Below are 19,341 nucleotides of genomic sequence, written 5' to 3'. Positions count from 1 at the left end.
AGGAATATTATCAAGTTGTTCATGTAAGGGAAAATTTTTTATGTAAGTAAATTATAGGAGATACTTTATTCGTTGTCCTTGTATTGAATCATCTATATATAAGTCTTTTATCAAAGGGTAATCCTAATGTAAGACAATTTATGAAAAGTCCCAATAATGTGAAATTTGGTCTTCAAAATATTACTTTAATAAGTATAGTCACTGCCCTGTACCATATAGCTGTATTAAGTATGTAGAGATGAAAGACACAGTCTTGGCCTCAGGGAGCCGACAGTTAGTTCAGTGGGGAAACATAGATACTAAATAGTTATAAAATGGTGTGTCCTAAGGGAAAAAGTGGCACAAAAGATGATAAGGGAGTAATAAATAAGTGAGAATTGAACAAGATTTGTGTGAGGAAAAGTCAAGAAAGCCGTTTCAGGCCCAGAGCTGAGGGGAGAGAAGGCAAAGAGGAGGCAGCGGCATATTTGTCAGGTGCGAAGAGGGAAGGCAAGCTGTCTTCATGAGGGAGCCAGGAGGAGCAAAGCACTGTGGCCTGCAGGTACATAGTGTGCTCCAGGAACATTAATTATTCAGCTGTGATCAGAACACAGGGAGCATATGGGACAAAACTATCCAATATTCATATGCCTGCCTGCACCACAGCATCACCCTAGAGCAAGTTAGCTCCCTGCTCTCAGCCTCTTTGGAACTTGAGTGTATTGAGGCTTCTCTCACTGGACTGAGGATAAGAAGTATCAGTTGATGGTGTTTGGGACTGAGTGATGCCATAAGACTACCTCTCTTCCAGCTGGGTGCTATTTAGGGAGAAACTCTGGAACCGGGGAGGAGTCACTGAAAATGTTCTTCCCCTTTATCAATTTGAGAGAAGAAAACGATGGTGGAACTCTGCACTTTTGTCTGCCTATTCCCTGTTTTCTGGTAGCAGTGCTCAAGCTTGCCCTGAGGAACCAGCCTGCCCCCTTGGTCCTCTCCGTGTCATGTGCAGGAGTGCAGGAGTGGCCCTATCTCCAGTTCCAGCAGCGGACAGTCAGCTCAGGCTCACCCACGGAAACATAGCATCCCCTCCTGGAGGAGTGAGTCTTGTTGGAACCATGGGCCTTTCCTCTTGGTTGGCAGTGTTTAGGCTTATTTAAGCCTGTGACTGCTGAGGGACACCCTGGGCAAAGAACTGACCTAAAAATAATATTAATTCAGAAGAGAGCAGAGCTGTGAGATGAAGACAGAATGAATTTCTGTCTAATCATATGATTTGGTTTCTGGATACAGCCATACCTGAAAGTATTATAGAGAGTGTGTGTATGTGTGTCTGTGTGTGTGTGTGTGTGTGTCTGTGTGTGTGTGAGAGAGAGAGAGAGAGAGAAAGAGAGAGTTTTTAAAAGTTGCCTTTTCCTTTTTTGTTTTATCCTAAAAAAGATGCTTTCCATAGGAAGTGATACTGGAGCAGAGTTTTGAAAAGTGAAATCTTCTTACCCGGTCAAGACATTCGTTTTATCTCCATCCTCAACGCAGCTGCTGTAGTTTTAGCACCATTGGCCTTTGTGGAGACTTTTGCAGGAATCTCCTAAATGGTCTCTCAGACTACAGATTACCTCCTCCCACCCTCCACCCCTGCATCTCTGCTTTTGTGAAAAACAAATCTGGTCATGCTGTTTCTTGCCTTAAAACCCCTCAGTGACTCCTTGTCCTGGCGTGTGTGTGCACTGCCCTCCTATCTTTCTTTTGTCACTTTCTTTCTTCTGTCACTTTCACCATTCACCTTCTTGCAGCCAGACAAGTCTCCTCAAGTGTGAATGACCCTTTTTGCCTTGTGCCTTTCCATATGGTGATTTCCATGCTGGGACGCCCCCTGCTTCCACCCTTCCTTCACAACCTGCTCTGCATCTCTTCCTCCAAGAAAGGTTTCTGCTTCTCCTGGGCCAAGCTTATTGTGACTCCTTTATGCCATCACATTGCCCTTCTTATGAGGCCTGTTTATCAGCTTAGGCCTCTCTTCCCTATTAGACTTCGAATTACAAGTATTTATGTTGTATTCTCTTGCCAGGCACTGTTCTAAATTGTATGAATACAGCAGAAAATAAAACACAAAATTCCTACTCTCGTGGAGCTTCCTTTACTGAAGAGAGACAGACAGCAAATATATTAGTGATAAGTACTCTGGAGAAAAATGATGTAGGGGGTAACAAGATGAAGAGCGGTGGGTTTGGGAGGTGGTCTTTTACATATCAAGGTCAGGGAAGGCATATTTACCAAGGTGATGTTTCAGCCAAGACTTGACTATATTGTGGAAGTTAGTAAGGTCGGTGTCAGGAGAGTGTTCAAGATAGGTCAGATATGATCTGAGAAGCACTGTAGAGTATCAGCTACAGGGTGGGAAAGGGTCAGGGGTTGTGCAAAAATATGGTTGAATGAATCAGTGAAAGGTTGCTGAGTAGGCTTAGGTTTATCTCTAAAGCAAAGGTAATTTTCATGGATTTCTTCAGAGAAGAGTTATTTTTGTGAATCCTTTCTAGCAAATCCAGGAGTACTGGTGCATGCATGTTTTACATGGAGATGTTTATATGGTTTCACTGCTTTCTTTGTCCATTTTGGTTGACTCTTGTTCAATTGGCCAGTTGCTGACTTGGCACACCTGGCCTTCATGGACTGTCTTTATCTTATCGGTACCTTAAGGTTCTGAGGGATTTTTTTTTAAAAATCAGTTTTCTTACTGTTTGGAGTGAATGATTAATGTGAAACTCTGCAGAGGCCGTCCTCAAGGAATGTTCTTTGATGAATAAGTTGGTTAAATTTAATGAATAAGGATTTCATCTTCTTGGCAACTTTTTATTTATGTACACTACAACATGCTTACAGATTCTTTCTCATGCATGTATTATAATATATCTTCTTGGCTTACCTTATTGCAGTTAGAACAAGAGAGTTTAGACCAGTGTCTGGAGGGCCTGATTGACCACCGAGGCCCAGCCTCCCAGAGTGTTTTGTGCATCTTCCCATGAGAACTTAACCTTGATGAAATCATTCTAATCCAGGACTCTCAAAGATGTGCAGGACTAGAAGTCCTATTTTCACTCTATACCTGAAGGTGAGAAAGCTCTGGGGAGCTTGAGTCATGTTTAATAAGTTTAGGAGAGTCTGAAACATAAGTCAGATGCCAGTTTACTTATTTTTAATGACAATGCTAACTGCCAGAGAGCCTGGAACATTTGCATGCCTTAGTCAGGGCCTTCTTTTGCCAAGTCAGGATATAATCAGAAGGCTTTTCAGTGAGCCCTGGGACTAAAGCAAGAGTTGTTTGTAGAAAAAATCTTGTTAGATAGTTTTCTCAGGTTAGGATAGTGAGGTGGGCCCATCTCCCCATCCACACACCTGCCAGTGATCAGTACTGCTGGTCAGTCACCCTTCCCCTGAGCCAGGATGGAGGCTGCTGACCAGCTCTTGCTCTTTGCTTGTTGCAGTTGTTGCACACCTCCTCTCTGTTGACGTAGTATCTTTCAGGCGATGCAGTACAGTGATTAGTTTCAGCAGAGAGGCAGCATAGAGTAGTTAAGAGCCTGGGCTCACTAGCATGTTACTTGGGCACATCACATTCTCTGGGCATTAGTCTGCTCTCATATAAATTGAGTACAATGGAAGTGCCTTCCTTATAAGGTCACTGTGAAGATTAAATGAGTTAATGAATGTAAAATGCCAATTAATGTCAGCTATTAACTATCCTCACATGCCAGTCCTCCCCCTAGGGATTATACTGGAGCCACTGTCAGCTGATATTCAAAAGTCGTTTCACATATTTGCACATAGTTTTGGGGATTGCTAATATAGATAGCTACTATCATCTATTAAATATATGTTGTGTAGTAAACTTAAAAAGAAGGTCCTTTTATTTCAAAGTAGTTGGGTCTGAAAATCTCTGCTTTTTAAGTGGAGTTCTTAGTCTGTTTAAATTTATGTAATCAGTCCTGTGATTGGATTTAAGTCTACCATCTTACTCTTTTCTCTTTGTCTTTTTTGTTTTGTGGTAACCTCTAGAGATTACAATATGCATCCTTAACTTATCACAGTCTACTCTTGAATTAATTTGATGCTGTTTTATGTATAATGTTAGAACTTACAGAACTATATCTCCATTTACTTCTTGACCATTTACACCTGCATATGGCGTAAGCTCACAATATGTTAAGCAGCCAATTTTCTTTAAAGAAAATAAGAAACAAAAAAGTCTTTTATATTTACCCCCATATTTGCTACTTCCAGCATTCTTTATTCATTTGTGTAGATCCAAGTTTCCATCTGATATCATTTCTCTTCTGCCTAAAACACTGCACTTACCATTTCTTTTTTTTTTTTTTTTTTGAGACGGAGTCTGGCTCTGTCGCCCAGGCTGGAGTGCAGTGGCGCAATCTCAGCTCACTGCAAGCTCCGCCTCCCGGATTCACGCCATTCTCCTGCCTCAGCCTCCCGAGTAGCTGGGACTACAGGCGCCCGCCACCACGCCCGGCTAATGTTTTGTATTTTTAGTAGAGACGGGGTTTCACCATGTTAGCCAGGATGGTCTCGATCTCCTGACCTCGTGATCCGCCCGCCTCGGCCTCCCAAAGTGCTGGGATTACAGGCGTGAGCCACCGCGCCCGGCCTGCACTTACCATTTCTTGTAGTGAAGGTCTCCTGGTGATGGATTAATTCTCTCAACTTCTTGTTTATCCTTTGTAAAGGATATTTTTGCTGAGATGTGGAATTCTAGTTTGGCAGATAATTTTTTTCTTTTAGTGCTTTAATGATGTCATTTACTATGGTCTGAGTTTGTGTCTCCCAAAAAATTCATGTGTTGAAATCCATACGCCAAAGGTGATGGTATTAAAAGATGGGGCCTTGGGGAGGTGATTAGCTCATGAAGCACACCCTTCATGAATGGGATTTATGCCATTATAAAAGAAGCCCCAGAGAGACCCTTACCTCTCACCATGTGAGGACACAGCAAGAAGGTGTCATTTATGAGCCAGGAAACAGGCTGTATTAGTTTGTTCTCACACTACTAATAAAGACATACCTGAGACTGGGTAATTTATAAAGGAGAGGTTTAATTGACTCACAGTTCCGCAGAGCTGGGAGGCCTCAGGAAACTTACAAATCGTGGTGGAAGGGGAAGCAAATACATGGTGGCAGCAAGGAGAAGTGCTGAGCAAAAGGGGGAAAAGCCCCTTATAAAACTATCGAATATCGTGAGAACTCACTCATTATAAAAAGAATAGCATGTCGGACGTGGTAGCTCACACCTGTAATCCCAGCACTTTGGGAGGCCAAGGTGGGTGGATCACCTGAGACCTGGAGAAATCCCGTCTCTACTAAAAATACAAAAAAAATTAGCTGGGCGTGGTGGAGCATGCCTGTAATCCCAGCTATGGGAGGCTGAGGCAGGAGAATCGCTTGAACCTGGGAGGTGGAGGTTGAGGTGAGCCGTTGCACTCCAGCCTGGGCAACAAGAGCGAAACTCCATCTCAAAAAAAAAAAAAAGAATAGCGTTAGGGTAACCACCCCCATGATTCAATTACCTCCCACCAGGTCCCTCCCATGACAAGTGAGGATTATGGGAACTATAGTTCAAGATGAGATTTGGGTGGGTACACAGCCAAATTGTATCACAGGCCCTCCTTAGACACCAAATCTGCTGGTGCTCTGATGTTGAACTTAGCCTTTAGAACTGTGAGAAATAAATTTCTGTTGTTTATATGCTACCCAGTGTGCAGTATTTTGTTATAGCAGCCTGAATGGACTAAGATGTCATTCTATTGTCTTTTAGTTTGCATTTTTTTAATGTTAAGCCAGCAATCATTTTAATGTAATTCCCCTATATATAATGTATCTTTTTTCTCTGCTGCTCTCAGATCTTTTATTTTCAGCAATTTGACCATAATGGGCCTAGGTATGGTTTTATCTGTTTTTCTTATAGTTCACTGAACTGTTTGGATCTATGGATTGATATTTTTCATCATATTTGTGAAAATTGTTGTCCTTTCTTCATATATTTTTCTTCCCTAATTTCTTTCTCATCTCTTTCTGAAGCTCCAGATTCATGTATGTTTGACCACTTGATATTGTCCCACAGTTTTTTGAGGCTTTGTTCATATTTTTCCATTTTTTCTCCCTGTGCTCAGTTTGTATAATTTCTATTGCCTTATCCTCAAGTTCACTGGTCTGTTCTGCTGTAGGATCCAATTAACTGTATCCATTTCTCTGGTGAGATTCTCCATTGGTTTGCCCATGATGCCCGTCTTTTCCTTTAAATCCTTGAACATATTTATAATAATTGTTTTACAGTGCTAATTCCAACATCTATGCCATATCTGGGTCAAATTTTTCTGCTTCTTCATATGTCCTGTGATTTTTTAATTGTATGTCCAAACACGGCTAAATTTTTTGAGTTTAGATTATGCTGTCGTTGTCTAAAGAGTGTTAAGTTTTGTTCTGGTATGAAATTAACTTTCTGCTTGCCCAAAGAGATAAAGAGATTCTGTTGAGGCTTGGATTTAGCCTGTGTAGGGTGGATCTAGTGTAGTCTTTACTCATGGGCTGTAGTGCCACTGGCCCTTCTAGCATTTCAACTGAATACCTGGAGTATTCAGAAAAGGCTGGTCAGAGCTTGAGCATCTCTCAGTTCTGTGTAACCTCTGTAATCTTTGTTCTGTTCACAGCCTCCCAGTAGTTGTTCTCTGCCAAGCCTTGTTGCCTCTGCACGGGCAGCTTTGTATTTGACAATACAAAGGGGATTGTATTGTATACAAGGGGGTTCCTTGTAAATTTTTTTTCCAATGCAGAATTTTCGGGGATTCTGCTCTTCGTAAATCTTCTCTTGTACCCTGTCCTCAAAATTTCAGCCCGTTAGCAGCCCTGAGTTCTGATTTCTGTTTCCCGTGCCCAGTGAGACTGCTGTTATCTCCTTGGGCTCTACTTCCATGTACTAAGATTTAAAAAGTGCTCCCATGTAGAAATCTGGGACAGATTTTGTGCTTATCTCATGTGTTTCCCATCTCTCAAGATTTGTAACCCTATGCTGTCTCTTGCCTAGTTCCTAAAAACAGTTGCTTCATATATTTGGCAGTTGTATGGTTGTTTATGGTAGGGAAGTAAGTCTGATAACCTTTACTTACCCCATGGCCAGAACTGGAAATTCTGTCCAAGGAATTAGTGGAACCTGACAAGTTAATTTTAAAATTCACATGGATGTGATAAATGTGCAAGAATAGCCAAGGAAAATTGACAAGAAAACAATTAGAACCAGGTGGCTCACACCTGTAATCCCAGTACTTTGGGAGGCCGAGGCGGGTGGATCACTCAAGGCCAGGAGTTTGAGACCAGCCTGGCCAACATGGCCCTAACAATTAGGCCCTAACAATTAGGCCCTGACAATTAGGGCCAGGTGGCTCACACCTGTAATCCCAGCACTTTGGGAGGCTGAGGCAGGTGGATCACTTGAGGCCAGGAGTTTGAGACCAGCCTGGCCAACATGGCAAAACCCCATCTCTATTAAAAATACAAAAATTAGGCTGGGCGTGGTGGCTCACAGCTGTAATCCCAGCATTTTGGGAGGCCAAGGCGGGCAGATCACAAGGTCAGGAGATCGAGACCATCCTGGCTAACATGGTGAAACTCCATCTCTACTAAAAATACAAAAAATTAGCCGGGTGAGGTGGGGGGCGCCTGTAGTCCCAGCTACTCAGGAGGCTGAGGCAAGAGAATGGCGTGAACCCCAGGAGGCGGAGCCTGCAGTGAGCCGAGATCTTGCCACTGCACTCCAGCCTGGGCAACAGCGAGACTCCGTCTCAAAAAAAAAAAAAAAAAAAATACAAAAATTAGCCAGGCATGGTGGCACACACATGTATTCCCAGCTACTCGGGAGGCTGAGACACAAGAATCGTGTGAACCTTGGAGGCAGAGGTTGCAGTGAGCCGAGATCATGCCACCGCACTCCAGACTGGCAGCAGAGTGAGACTCTATAAAAAAAAAAAAAAAGAATTATAAATTAGCTTTATGACTTATCAGTGTCTTGCAAGAAGTGAGTGGATTGCTTGAGTCCAGGAGTTTGAGACCAGCCTGGGCAGCCTGGCAAAACCCCATCTGTACAAAAAATACAAAAATTATCTGGGCATCGTGGCATGCACCTGTATTCCCGCTACTTTGGAGGTTAAGGTGGGAGGATCACCTGAGCCTGGGAGGCCTATGCTGCGGTAAGTTGAGACGGTGCCACTGCACTTCAGCCTGACTAATGGAGTGAGACCTTGTCTCAAAAAAAGAAAACGAAAGAAGAAACTTGTCCAACCAGTTTTCAAAACATAATATAAAACCATAGTAATTAAAATATGGTGATAATGGTACAGGATTAAGAAAAGAGGTCATATAAAGCCCAGAAGCAGATACATGTGTATATGAGAACTTACAATAAATGTGGCATTTCCAATCAGTGGGGAAATATATGGTCTATTTAATATGTAGTTAAGATAACTAGATTTATATTTGGAAAAATATAAAGTTGAATATTTTACCAAAAAAATTTAGATGAATTAAACAACTAGATATTTAAAATAATCCAAATGGTACTGCTTTTCCTCCCAGTGCATGGATAGTGTACTTAAATGAATGTAGAGGATCAGTAGAGCAATTGTTTCTGCCTTTAGTATTTGAATTTTAAATGTATGCCATGGACTTAAGTAATTAAAATTCTGTGTCTATCTCCGTGCCCAGTACTTTCTATGAGTTTGTTCTTGGAGTCCAAGCTTATTCAATGTGGCACAGAGATGGTGCCCATTAGTGTAAGAGGAGGTGAATAGGTAGTTTCTCTAGACTAACCTTTGTTATAATCTAATTTAACAAAGGTTAATTTAAATAAATAAGGTATACCATATATTGGGAAATACATTCATGCTTTTAAAATGTAAATAGTATAGTCTTTTTATAAGTCTACTTGCAAAATATGTCAGGCATCTTTGTTGCAGTGATTCTACAACCAAAAATGTGTCCAAAATAAATACTTTTTTGCAATCACATGAAAAAGCTTTGTATTCAAAGGTGGTGCTTTCAGTATAATTTGAAATGATGAGAAATTAGAAATAACCAATTTTTCCAATTTTTATTTCAAATAAAAAACCTAGTTAAATATAGTTAGATTATGATGTAACCAGTAAAAAGGGAGTATATATGCAAGTTATGGCATGAAAATATGTTTACATGGGGAAATGGAATGCAGTGGTTATATTATAAAAGACCTATGCATGAACAAAAGATGAGGTATCTGTTATACACAAGATATTAAGTGTAATTGTGTTTGAGTGACAAGATCTGGACTTTTAAAATTTTCTATTTCTCAACTTTTAAACATATGATGAAGAAAACATCATTTGAAATACATGTATGTAGGTGAGAAATATCTTTTTACTTACAAAAGAATTTTTCTAAAAGTTAAAATTAGTATAGCCCTTTGTTTTTAAAAACAATGCACGTATTGTGGGATAACTTACATTTCTTTATAGTGTTCTTAATAAAAAATAAGTAGAAGTTAATGTAGTAGAGAACTTTTCCGAGTCTATTGCTTTTCCAGCATTGATTTTTTGGGAGTAAATATCTGCCTATAATTTTCGGTTGTTGATAGGATTACAAAGTGATCTTTTGACTATCTGAATTGAAAAGATTTTGTGAAATTGTGGTAAAATATATATAACAAAATTTACCATTTTAACCATTTTTGTGTATACAGTTCTGTGGCATTAGGTATATTCACATTGTTGTGCAACAAATTGCAAAGATTTTTCTCAGCTTACATTGGCTATATATAATATTAAGTTAGTTTAAATTCCCTTAAAACTTTTTCTTTTAATTTCCTAAACATTTACTAAGGACCTACTCAGTGCCAGGCACTGTGTCTGGGGATAGAGCATTGAGTGAGACAGATGTGAGTTGCCTCTTCTTGCTTATATTCTATTAGGGAAGCCAGCGTGGAGCACTGAGGTATAAATGTGGATGTGGGGCCAGGCGCGGTGTTTAACGCCTGTAATCCTAACACTTTAGGAGGCTGAGGCGGGTGGATCACTTGAGGCCAGGAGTTCAAGACCAGCCTAGCCAACATGGCAAAACCCCATCTCTACTAAAAATACATAAATTAGCCAGATATGGTGGCACATGCCTGTAATCCCAGCTACCTGGGGAAGCAGGGTAGCTGAGGCATGAGAATCGCTTAAACCCAGGAGGCAGAGGTCGCAGTGAGCTAAGATCCCGCCATTGCACTCCAGCCTGGGCTACAGAGCAAGAGTCTATCAATAAATGAATGAATGAATGAATGAATGAATGAATGTGGTTGTGGGCAACTCCAAGAACACATCTTGGGGTGCTAGCCTACTGGTGACAGTGTTCAGGAAGGCCGTTCCTGAGGAAGTGACATTGAAGCAGAGAGCTTGAAGGAGGTGTAAAATCCTTGTTATAGATTTTAAACTAGGTAAAGACTAGGGGGCAGTGTTTGAGGCACAGGGAAACATCTGAGCAAGAGCAAGGGACCTAAGAGAAGGTAAAGAAGAGGAGGGTGATGAAGACGCAGGAGGATAGGTCCTAGAGAGCTATGAGCATGTCACACTTCTCCCCAAAGGAAACATGAAACCACTGAAGGTTTTAAGCAGAAAGATGACCCAATTTGATTTAAGATTTAAAGATCACTTTTGTTGCTTGTGGAGAGTGGAAGACAACAGGGCCAATTGTGGTTTAAGGAGGCAGGACCCAATAATGGATTGGAATGTGGGGAAGTAGAAGAGAAAGAAGAATCAAGCCAGACCCCTGAGTTTCTGGCCTGAGAAACCATTTACTAAGAAAGAAAACACTGAATAAAGAGGAGTAGAAGAGAACCTTCCTCTTCAAGAGGAAGAGGGTGAATTCATTTGGGCAAGTTCAGAGCTGGAGGTTCCTGCAGGATATCCAAAAGGGGATGCCCAGCAAGCAGTTGTACTCATGGGTGGAGATTCCAGGAAGGAAGTCTGGGCACAAAGATGGTAAATTCCCCAACAAGTAATTTTCATGGCATGCTTCATCTTTTTACATATTTTTCGTCTGCTTTTTGTCTCTCAGCAGTTGCAGAAATGAATCCTGCTACTGTAGTCAACAGATGGTTTCTCTTCTAATGCTGACCAACACTTAAAAAAAATAAATGTTTTGCTTATTGACTTGAACTTCACCTTCAATCTGTAAACATCAAATTCTATCAAAGCAAACTCTGAGACTGCCAAATTTTTAGAGTCTGTGAAAATTTTAGGTCTGATTCAATCCAGACTCCTTCATTATACAAATAGAAAATGGTGGCCATTACGGTTGTGAGTTTACAAGATTACATAGCTGGACAGTTGCAGAACTGGCCCTAGAATTCAGGACTTAGTATTTACTGAGCAGTCTTATTTCCACTACTTTTTACTGCTTCCTCCTACTACTGAAGAGCTGTTGGCTTCAGAGTTCCCCTTACTAATGATTTGTGTCTTACGGGACATGAAATAGTGCCTGCCCTGTTTGGTCCCAGAGCCCTGAGTGCTGGGAATGTGTTTTTATAGAAAATGTATTCTGAAGATAAGAAATAGCCAAAGGAAAATTTGAATTTTTTATGAAAGTATCTGTCTGTCTGTCTGTCTGTCTATCTATCTATCTATCTATCTATCTATCTATCTATCTATCTATCTATCTATCATCTAGACAGTCTCACTTTGTCACCCAGGCTGGAGTGCAGTGGTGCGATCTTGGCTCACTGCAGCCTCCGCCTCCCTGATTCTCTTGCCTTAGCCTCCCAAGTAGCTGGGATTACAGGCATGCACCACCACGCCCAGCTAATTTTTGCATTTTTAGCAGAGATGGGGATTCACCATATTGCCTAGGCTTGTCTCAAACTGATGGCCTCAATGATCTGCCTGCCTCAGCCTCCCAGAGTGCTGGGATTACAGGCATGAGCCACCACACGTGGCCTTATGAAAGCACTTTAAGACTTTTCATGGTTCATGGACGTTTTTGGTTCTGTAATGAACAAGTAACTATGACTATGAATATAGACATAAAATTTTTACATACAATTACAGGAACTCTGTAGATTCCAAGTTAAAAAGACTCCTGTTATATAATTTGGGCTATTTTCAAGGACATGTGAATCAGTTTTACTAGAAATAAGTTCAAGAATTTCCTCATTCTGGGCTGGGCACAGTGGATCACGCCTGTAATTCTAGCACTTTGGGAGGTGAAGGCAGGAGGATTGCTTGAGCCCAGGGGTTCAAGACCAGCCTGGGCAACATGGCGAAACCCTGTCTCTACAAAAATTACAAAACTTCGCTGTGCAAGGTGGCACAAGCCTGTAATCCCAGTTATTTGGGAGGCTAAGGTGGGAAGATCACCTGAACCCTGGAGGTCGAGGCTGAAATAAGCCGAGATTGCACCACTGCTTTCCAGCCTGGGTGACCCTGTCTCAAAAAAAAAAAAAAAAAAAAAAAAAAAGAATTCCCTCATTCTTTTGAGTGAATACCAGTAAAGTTTAAGGAATTCAGTAGTAGTTCAGCTAACTTCTCATATGCCTCTTAAACTCTCGAATGTCCATGTTTGCTGATCCAGTAGTCACTATTGACTAACATAATATTCATCTTGGTGACACACTTTGTAGAAGTTTTTAAAGGCAGTTGGGTGGTACTAAATTAAGAGAGTCAGAAATCTATTAATGTCTTAGTAGAAATTTTATATCCTCTTTAAATTCTTAAAAGTCTAGTTAGATGTTATTTGAGCCCTGACAATAAAGGACTAACCTTTCCTAATCAAAGTCAAGGCAAAGAGAAGCCTGTTTTATTGGTGCTAACCTATTTTTGATGTACCTAATTAAAAATAAAAGGGAGGAGGAGGAAATACAAATCATCATTCTCACTTTCAGCCACCTCAAATGCAAAAAAACACATACAGAGAGCATATGCAGGATTATAATGCAGTGACCAGAGCAGGGGGAAGGCCTTAACCTCAGTCCCCTTTAGTTTCTGTTAAGTTGATGGTAGAAACCTCGCCTCCTTCTGGCACCAGGTTCTTCCCAGCCACTGCCTGTACTTTAACTCATTTGAGGTTCACATCCCCTTCATTTATTTTGCTCTGGGAAGTTTCTCCCAGCTATGGGCCCTCCTGCTCAGGAGGCAGTTTTAGCTGACCAAGATAATGCTTTTCCTCATTTGCAAGTTCCTTTAAAATCCTGTTTCCTCTATGGAGCTTCTGGTGACAAATTGGCACCTGTTTTGTTACAACCCTTTTTCATATCACTTTCTAAAATTATGTTTTTTGTGTGCCCTCCCTTCTCCCTAGAACAAAAGCCTCATAAGGGCAGGGATCTTGCCAATCTCATTCACAGCTATATTCCTACTACCCACAGCAGTGCCCAGTGCCAGGTACTGACAAGTGCTCAGGGAAACTTTGAATGAATCAGTGGGTGAAAATTTTTCCCACAAACTCCGCAGACACAGGGACCATGTCTGTTTTACCTACAGCTTATGGCAACACACACAGATGTTTATTCAAGGATGGTGTATAGCCTCCTAACAGCACTGCCTTGTGGTTCCTCTCCACTTTAGAACCTTCTGTTGTTTACACAGAAGCCACACAGAACTTCCAGTGCTCTAAGTAATTTGGGCCAGTAGAAGACACTTTCCTTTTTGTCAGACTTAAGCAGAGTGGTTCAGAGATTTGACTGTGGAAACAACTGCCTGATTCAAATCCGGACCCCTCTCCCCACTGACCTGATAACACTGGCAGTTACTTATCCTTTATGTGCCTCTGTTTCTTCACTGTAAATTGAGACAAGCAGTAGCACCTGTTTTACTGGGTTATGCTGAAAATTAAATGAGTTGCTACATGTAATGTGTTAATAACCGTTCTAGGACACATGTGCTCAAGGAATGTGGGTAGGATAATGATGTGATGGTGGTGGTAGTATTTGGTTGATGTCATAGGGTAAGTACTTTTATGTTTTGTTATTATCTAAGCATTTCATTTTATTAAATATTTTTCTCCATAATTGCTTTCTTGAAATGTAAGAGTTAAGTCTTCTCATAGAAATATTTTGGTCACTTAACATAGTCACATTAAGTAATATTTTTTAAAAAGAAGCTTAGTAAGTAACACAGTTTGATCCCTTGCATTAGTTTTTTACAGGTTTTTTTTTTTTTTTTTTCTTTTGAGACAGAGTCTTACTCTGTAACCCAGGCTAGAGTGCAGTGGTGCGATCTCGGCTCACTGCAACCTCTGCCTCCCGGGTTCGAGCAATTCTCCTGCCTCAGCTTCCTAAGTAGCTGGGATTACAGGCACCTGCCACCATGCCCCACTAATTTTTGTATTTTTTAGTAGACATGGGGTTTCACCATGTTGTCCAGGCTGGTCTCAAACTCCTGACCTCAGGTGATCCGCCTGCCTTGGCCTCCCAAACTGCTGGGATTACAGGCATGAGCCACCGCGCCTGGCCAGTTTTTTATAATTATTATGCCAAGTTTATCCGTGGGGATACTGAGTAGGTTTTTTTCCCCAGGTTCTATAAACAATAAGCTTCCTCTGTTTGGAGCCTTTTTATAATACTGCCCTTCAGATTTGAATCTTTCTCACATTTTCTGAAAGAAAATATTAATAAATTTTTACTTACTGTAAAATCAGGGTAAACTACCCAGCATGGAAAATTTTTCCTTGAAAGGTTATTTTCTTGACTTTTTTTTTTTTTTTTCTGAGGCGAGTCTCGCTCTGTCGCCCAAGTGCTGGAGTGCAGTGGCACAATCGCAGCTCACTGCAACCTCTGCCTCCTGGGTTCAGGTGGTTTTCCTTCCTCAGCCTCCTGAGTAGCTGGGATTACAGGCACCTGCCACCATGCCTGGCTATTTTAGTGGAGGCAGGGTTTCACCCTGTTGGCCAGGCTGGTCTCGAACTCCTGACCTCAGGTGATCCGCCTGCCTCAGCCTCCCAAAGTGCTGGGATTACGAGCATGAGCCACTGCACCCAGACTTCTTGATTTTTAAATATTATTTCACATGGAACTTCTTTGTGTCTTTTTTCTGTGTGAATCTGTGAATGCCAGATGCAAAGTTTCTGTCACAAAGAATTAATTTTAGGTCAACCTTAAGAGTGGGAGTAGGGAGAGAACAAAAAGAAAAATCTTCAATTATATTCCACACCCTTAATTGATGACTCATAGTAATCTTTACTGTGGGCATAGAGGGAAACTACAAATAAAATTGAGACATAGTCTGTGACCTAAATCTGTCTTTTTTGGTTTTTGTTGCTGTGAAAATATTAATAATAAAAATACTATTCATAGTTTTCTAATAGTCTAAAATTTGTTTTTATTTTCTCTGTGGTCTTCTGCTTTTCTATTTATATTTAAAAGGCATTGTGGCCAAACAATAAAAAAAGAACCTTGGGAAGGATCTTAAAGGAATAGACAGCATAAAAGCAGCAGACAAGATGTCTGAGATTTTTCTCATTTGCTTTTTAATGGGGCATGTGGATGATAGATTTCTCCATGAAGGAACTTCTGTTCTGTTCTGTATAAATGAATTGTCCTATTTTCAGTCTATTGGAGCTCTCTGGCCTCCCCAAGTCCAGGAAGTTACAGGCATGGGCAGTTAGGTTCTTTTGTTGGTGATGTCACTTAATTTTAATTCTCAACACACCATTCCTTTTCTTACAAAAAGTTTCACTGCAAGCTTGGTCGGATGAGTAATAAAGGCTCTCTCTTGAATCATATGGATAATGCTGGCAAGTGACAGAAATAGAAGAGAGTTCTTTTAAAAATACAAGGCACTTGGCTTAGAGTGAGTACAGAATTGAATCAAAACCCCAAAGCAGATGCAATAAAACCAAAATTATTTTAATAAAAGAATAAAAGGAAAAAAGCAACTTGGTTAGTCTACATAGCATATTTTGACCTTTTAATGGTCTGTCAGTGTTGTTTGTCATGATGAAGATCTTGGCTGCAGAATATGACTTTACTGCATGGGATGGTAACAGTGGTCTCTGGTATTTAATATTTACAGCCTGGTTTATTTGTGGTGTAGAGGTGAGGTGGTGACTCTCCAGAGCCTTTCACATAAAACATCTTCTTTCTTCTTCTTTCTAGATTTTCACCCGATGGAAGATTAATTGTGTCATGTAGTGAGGATAAAACTATTAAAATTTGGGATACCACAAATAAGCAATGTGTTAATAACTTCTCAGATTCCGTTGGGTAAGTACACTTTCTTTGTGCATTTATGTGGGTTAGTTTTCTAAGGAGATGTTTGATTATAACAATTTAAATAAAGAAATGAGTAAAGAAATTGAAATATGGCCGGGTGCGGTGGCTCACGCCTGTAATGCCAGCACTTCGGGAGGCTGAGGCAGGCGGATCACCTGAGGTCAGGAGTTTGAGACCAGCCTGACCAACATAGTGAAACCCTGTCTCCACTAAAAATACAAAAATTACCTGGGCATGGTGATATGCGCCTGTAATTCCAGCTACTCGGGAGGCTGAGGTGGAAGAATCACTTGAACCCAGGAGGCGGAGGTTGCGGTGAGCCGACATTGCGCCACTGCACTCCAGCCTGGGTGACAAGAGTGAGACTCCGTCTCATAAAAAAAAAAAAGAAATTGAAATATTAGGTCATCTTATTCTTTCCTCCTAGATTTGCAAATTTTGTGGACTTTAACCCTAGTGGTACATGCATAGCTTCAGCAGGTTCTGATCAAACTGTGAAAGTCTGGGATGTAAGAGTGAACAAACTACTACAGCATTACCAAGGTAACAATTTTCCTAACAAAAAATTCAGTTACTGAATGGACTCCTTTTGGAAGGACTGATTCTCCTTGTTGGTGTGGTTTGGCTGTCTTACTTGGGGTCATGGGCTGCCTTGGAACAGGCTAGAGAATAGTATAATTAGCTCCCATCAACAGCAGGGTCTCGGAAGCTCAAGGAAAACAGGAAGTGAAGAGACCTTAAAAATGTTGTGAGGGCTGGTTTAAAAAAAAAAAAAAAGAAGTTGCTACGAGATTTTCAAACTCTGGTTATCAGCATTGTGTGAGAAGTCAGGATAGAAATGACTGAATTCTGAATCACAGGGAGTTACGTGAGCACAAATAGGTGTTATAACTGGTAGAAAACAACTACCTACTATGCCTATGTATTGATATTGAACTAAAAGAGAAGTGAATTTTTTGGTTTATATTGGATTTATATTAAATCCAAATGATTATTAAACATAGTAGCTTATCCAGTGTTTACCATGTAGCAGACACTGTGCCAAATCTAAACAATATTCCTAGGAGGTATCATTATTACTCACATTTTTAAGATAAGGAAATTGAGATTTAAATAGGGTAATTAACTTGCTCAAAGAATCAATAGAACTACTTAGGTCTTCCTGCTTACACAGTGCATAGAAAAATTAACTTTTGATCATTGTGTTATACTGCCTCCTGTTGGAAGGATACTGTCTGGAAACAAATTCTCAAGCATGATGGCAGGACTGTGCCTGTTTCAAACTGTCTCCACACTTTTCTCCCTTCAATCCCAAGCCACTAATTAGTTATTACCTTTAATTTGAGACTAGGTTATATACCCTATCTGAGCTGGTGATGATTAACTGTCAGTTTTATTGGCAATATATCCAAAGAATTTATAGTAATGTGGTCAATAAGATTACCTTTCCGTGACACAGTCTCATTTTTAAAGTTATTCTGGCTCTCTAACTGGAAGCTTAATGCTATGTGATGCCAAAATACTCGTTTTAGTGAGCCATATAGAGTTTTGTTGTTGTGGAAACAGTGCTCTTGTTTGCAACCTATTGCTGATAAGGCACTGGGGTATCTTCAAAAGTAAGAATTGTTCTCTGAACTTTTTGCTTTTATTTTCTACAAATCAGTTCACAGCGGTGGAGTTAATTGCATATCATTCCATCCTTCGGGTGACTATCTCATCACAGCTTCTTCAGATGGTACCCTTAAGATTCTGGACCTCTTAGAAGGAAGGCTCATCTATACACTTCAAGGACATACGGTATTAACACTCAGATTCTTGCTTTTTATATATAAAAATATAAAATAATATATATTTTAAATTTCTGATCCATTTTTATGTCCCTTTATTATTTTTCCAGACATAGCACACATTACTGCTATCATAAAATTTTTTTACTTCCAAGGCTGTTTTTATCCTCTGGAAGCAACTCTTAGAAATATTATTTGTGGCTGGGCGTGGTGGCTCACGCCTGTAATCCCAACAATTTGGGAGGCTGAGGCAGGCGGATCACCTGAGGTCAGGAGATCGAGACCATCTTGGCCAACATAATGAAACCCCATTTCTACTAAAATACAAAAAATCAGCCAGGTGTGGTGGCACATGCCTGTAATCCAAGCTACTTGGTTGGGAGGCTAAGGCAGGGGCATCACTTGAACCCAGGAGCGGGAGGCTGCAGTGAGCTGAGATTGCGCCACTGCACTCCAGCCCGGCAACAGAGCAAGACTCTGTCAAAAAAAAAAAAAAAAAAAAAAAATAGAAGAAAAAAAGAAATATTATTTGTTGTAATTCTTATCAGAATCAATGTGTATCTTTCAATGGCCATTAAATGAATCTTCTCCTGCTGTCTTTATCAGTATGTTGTATAGATTGACTGGGTAAATGGTGATGGGTAAGTAGATTCCATACTTCAGATCCTTCCTTCATGTGGAGGCTGTCCCGCTTAGCCCTGACACCCAGCCTCTCACACCTCTCCCTCACTCCTTCTGCTAATTTGTTGGTGGGTTTAGGAGAAATTGGGTAAGCACAGCCTAACACCTTCTATTCTCCTGCCTTTGGGAGTAGCCATTCTTCACTGTTTTTCTCTGATATTCCTTGTGGGGAGACCTGCCCTTGTCTAGTGTTGCCTGTGACTCATTCTGGGCATCAGTTCTAGAAAGCCTGTTTGTGTTACACATAAAGGCCACATTCTCTTTTTACAAGCATTTATTAGAAAGAAAGGTGATATTTCGATTCTTATGTGCTGTATTCCTTTGTCTTATTTCTCAATTGGTTTAGAACCAAGTAGGTAAGAGGGGTGCCTTTTATTGAGCCTGTTCAAAGATCCCTCCCTGGCATATAGATCAATTTTTTAAATTTATTATTTCTTTATTTCTGAGATGGATTCTTAGTCTGTCACCCAGGCTGGAGTGCAGTGGCACAATCTCGGCTCACTGTAACCTCTGCCTCCTGGGTTCAAGCGATTCTCCTACCTCAGCCTTCTGTACAGGCGCACCACCACGCCCAGCTAATTTTTTCTTTGTTTGTTTGTTTAGAAGAGACAGGGTTTCACCATG

At 40.6% G+C, this 19,341-nt stretch overlaps 1 protein-coding gene across 12 annotated transcripts in view; it reads left to right on the top strand.

Moving 5' to 3' along the window:
• Positions 1–19,341, top strand: part of POC1B (POC1 centriolar protein B) — a 171,595-nt gene that overhangs the window by 41,226 nt on the left and 111,028 nt on the right. For all 12 annotated transcript variants that reach the window (XM_055357908.2, XM_019038801.4, XM_055357906.2 and 9 more), the window contains 3 exons: positions 16,133–16,240; positions 16,677–16,792; positions 17,913–18,046. In XM_055357908.2, coding sequence (XP_055213883.1) covers positions 16,133–16,240; positions 16,677–16,792; positions 17,913–18,046 — 358 coding nt within the window. The remainder of the gene's footprint in view (positions 1–16,132; positions 16,241–16,676; positions 16,793–17,912; positions 18,047–19,341) is intronic.

This window comes from Gorilla gorilla, chromosome 10 (assembly GCF_029281585.2).
Source record: "Gorilla gorilla gorilla isolate KB3781 chromosome 10, NHGRI_mGorGor1-v2.1_pri, whole genome shotgun sequence".
Classification (NCBI taxonomy): Eukaryota; Metazoa; Chordata; class Mammalia; order Primates; family Hominidae; genus Gorilla; species Gorilla gorilla.
The sequence above is the reverse complement of the archived record's forward strand: the minus strand, read 5'-3'. Positions and strand labels throughout refer to the sequence as shown.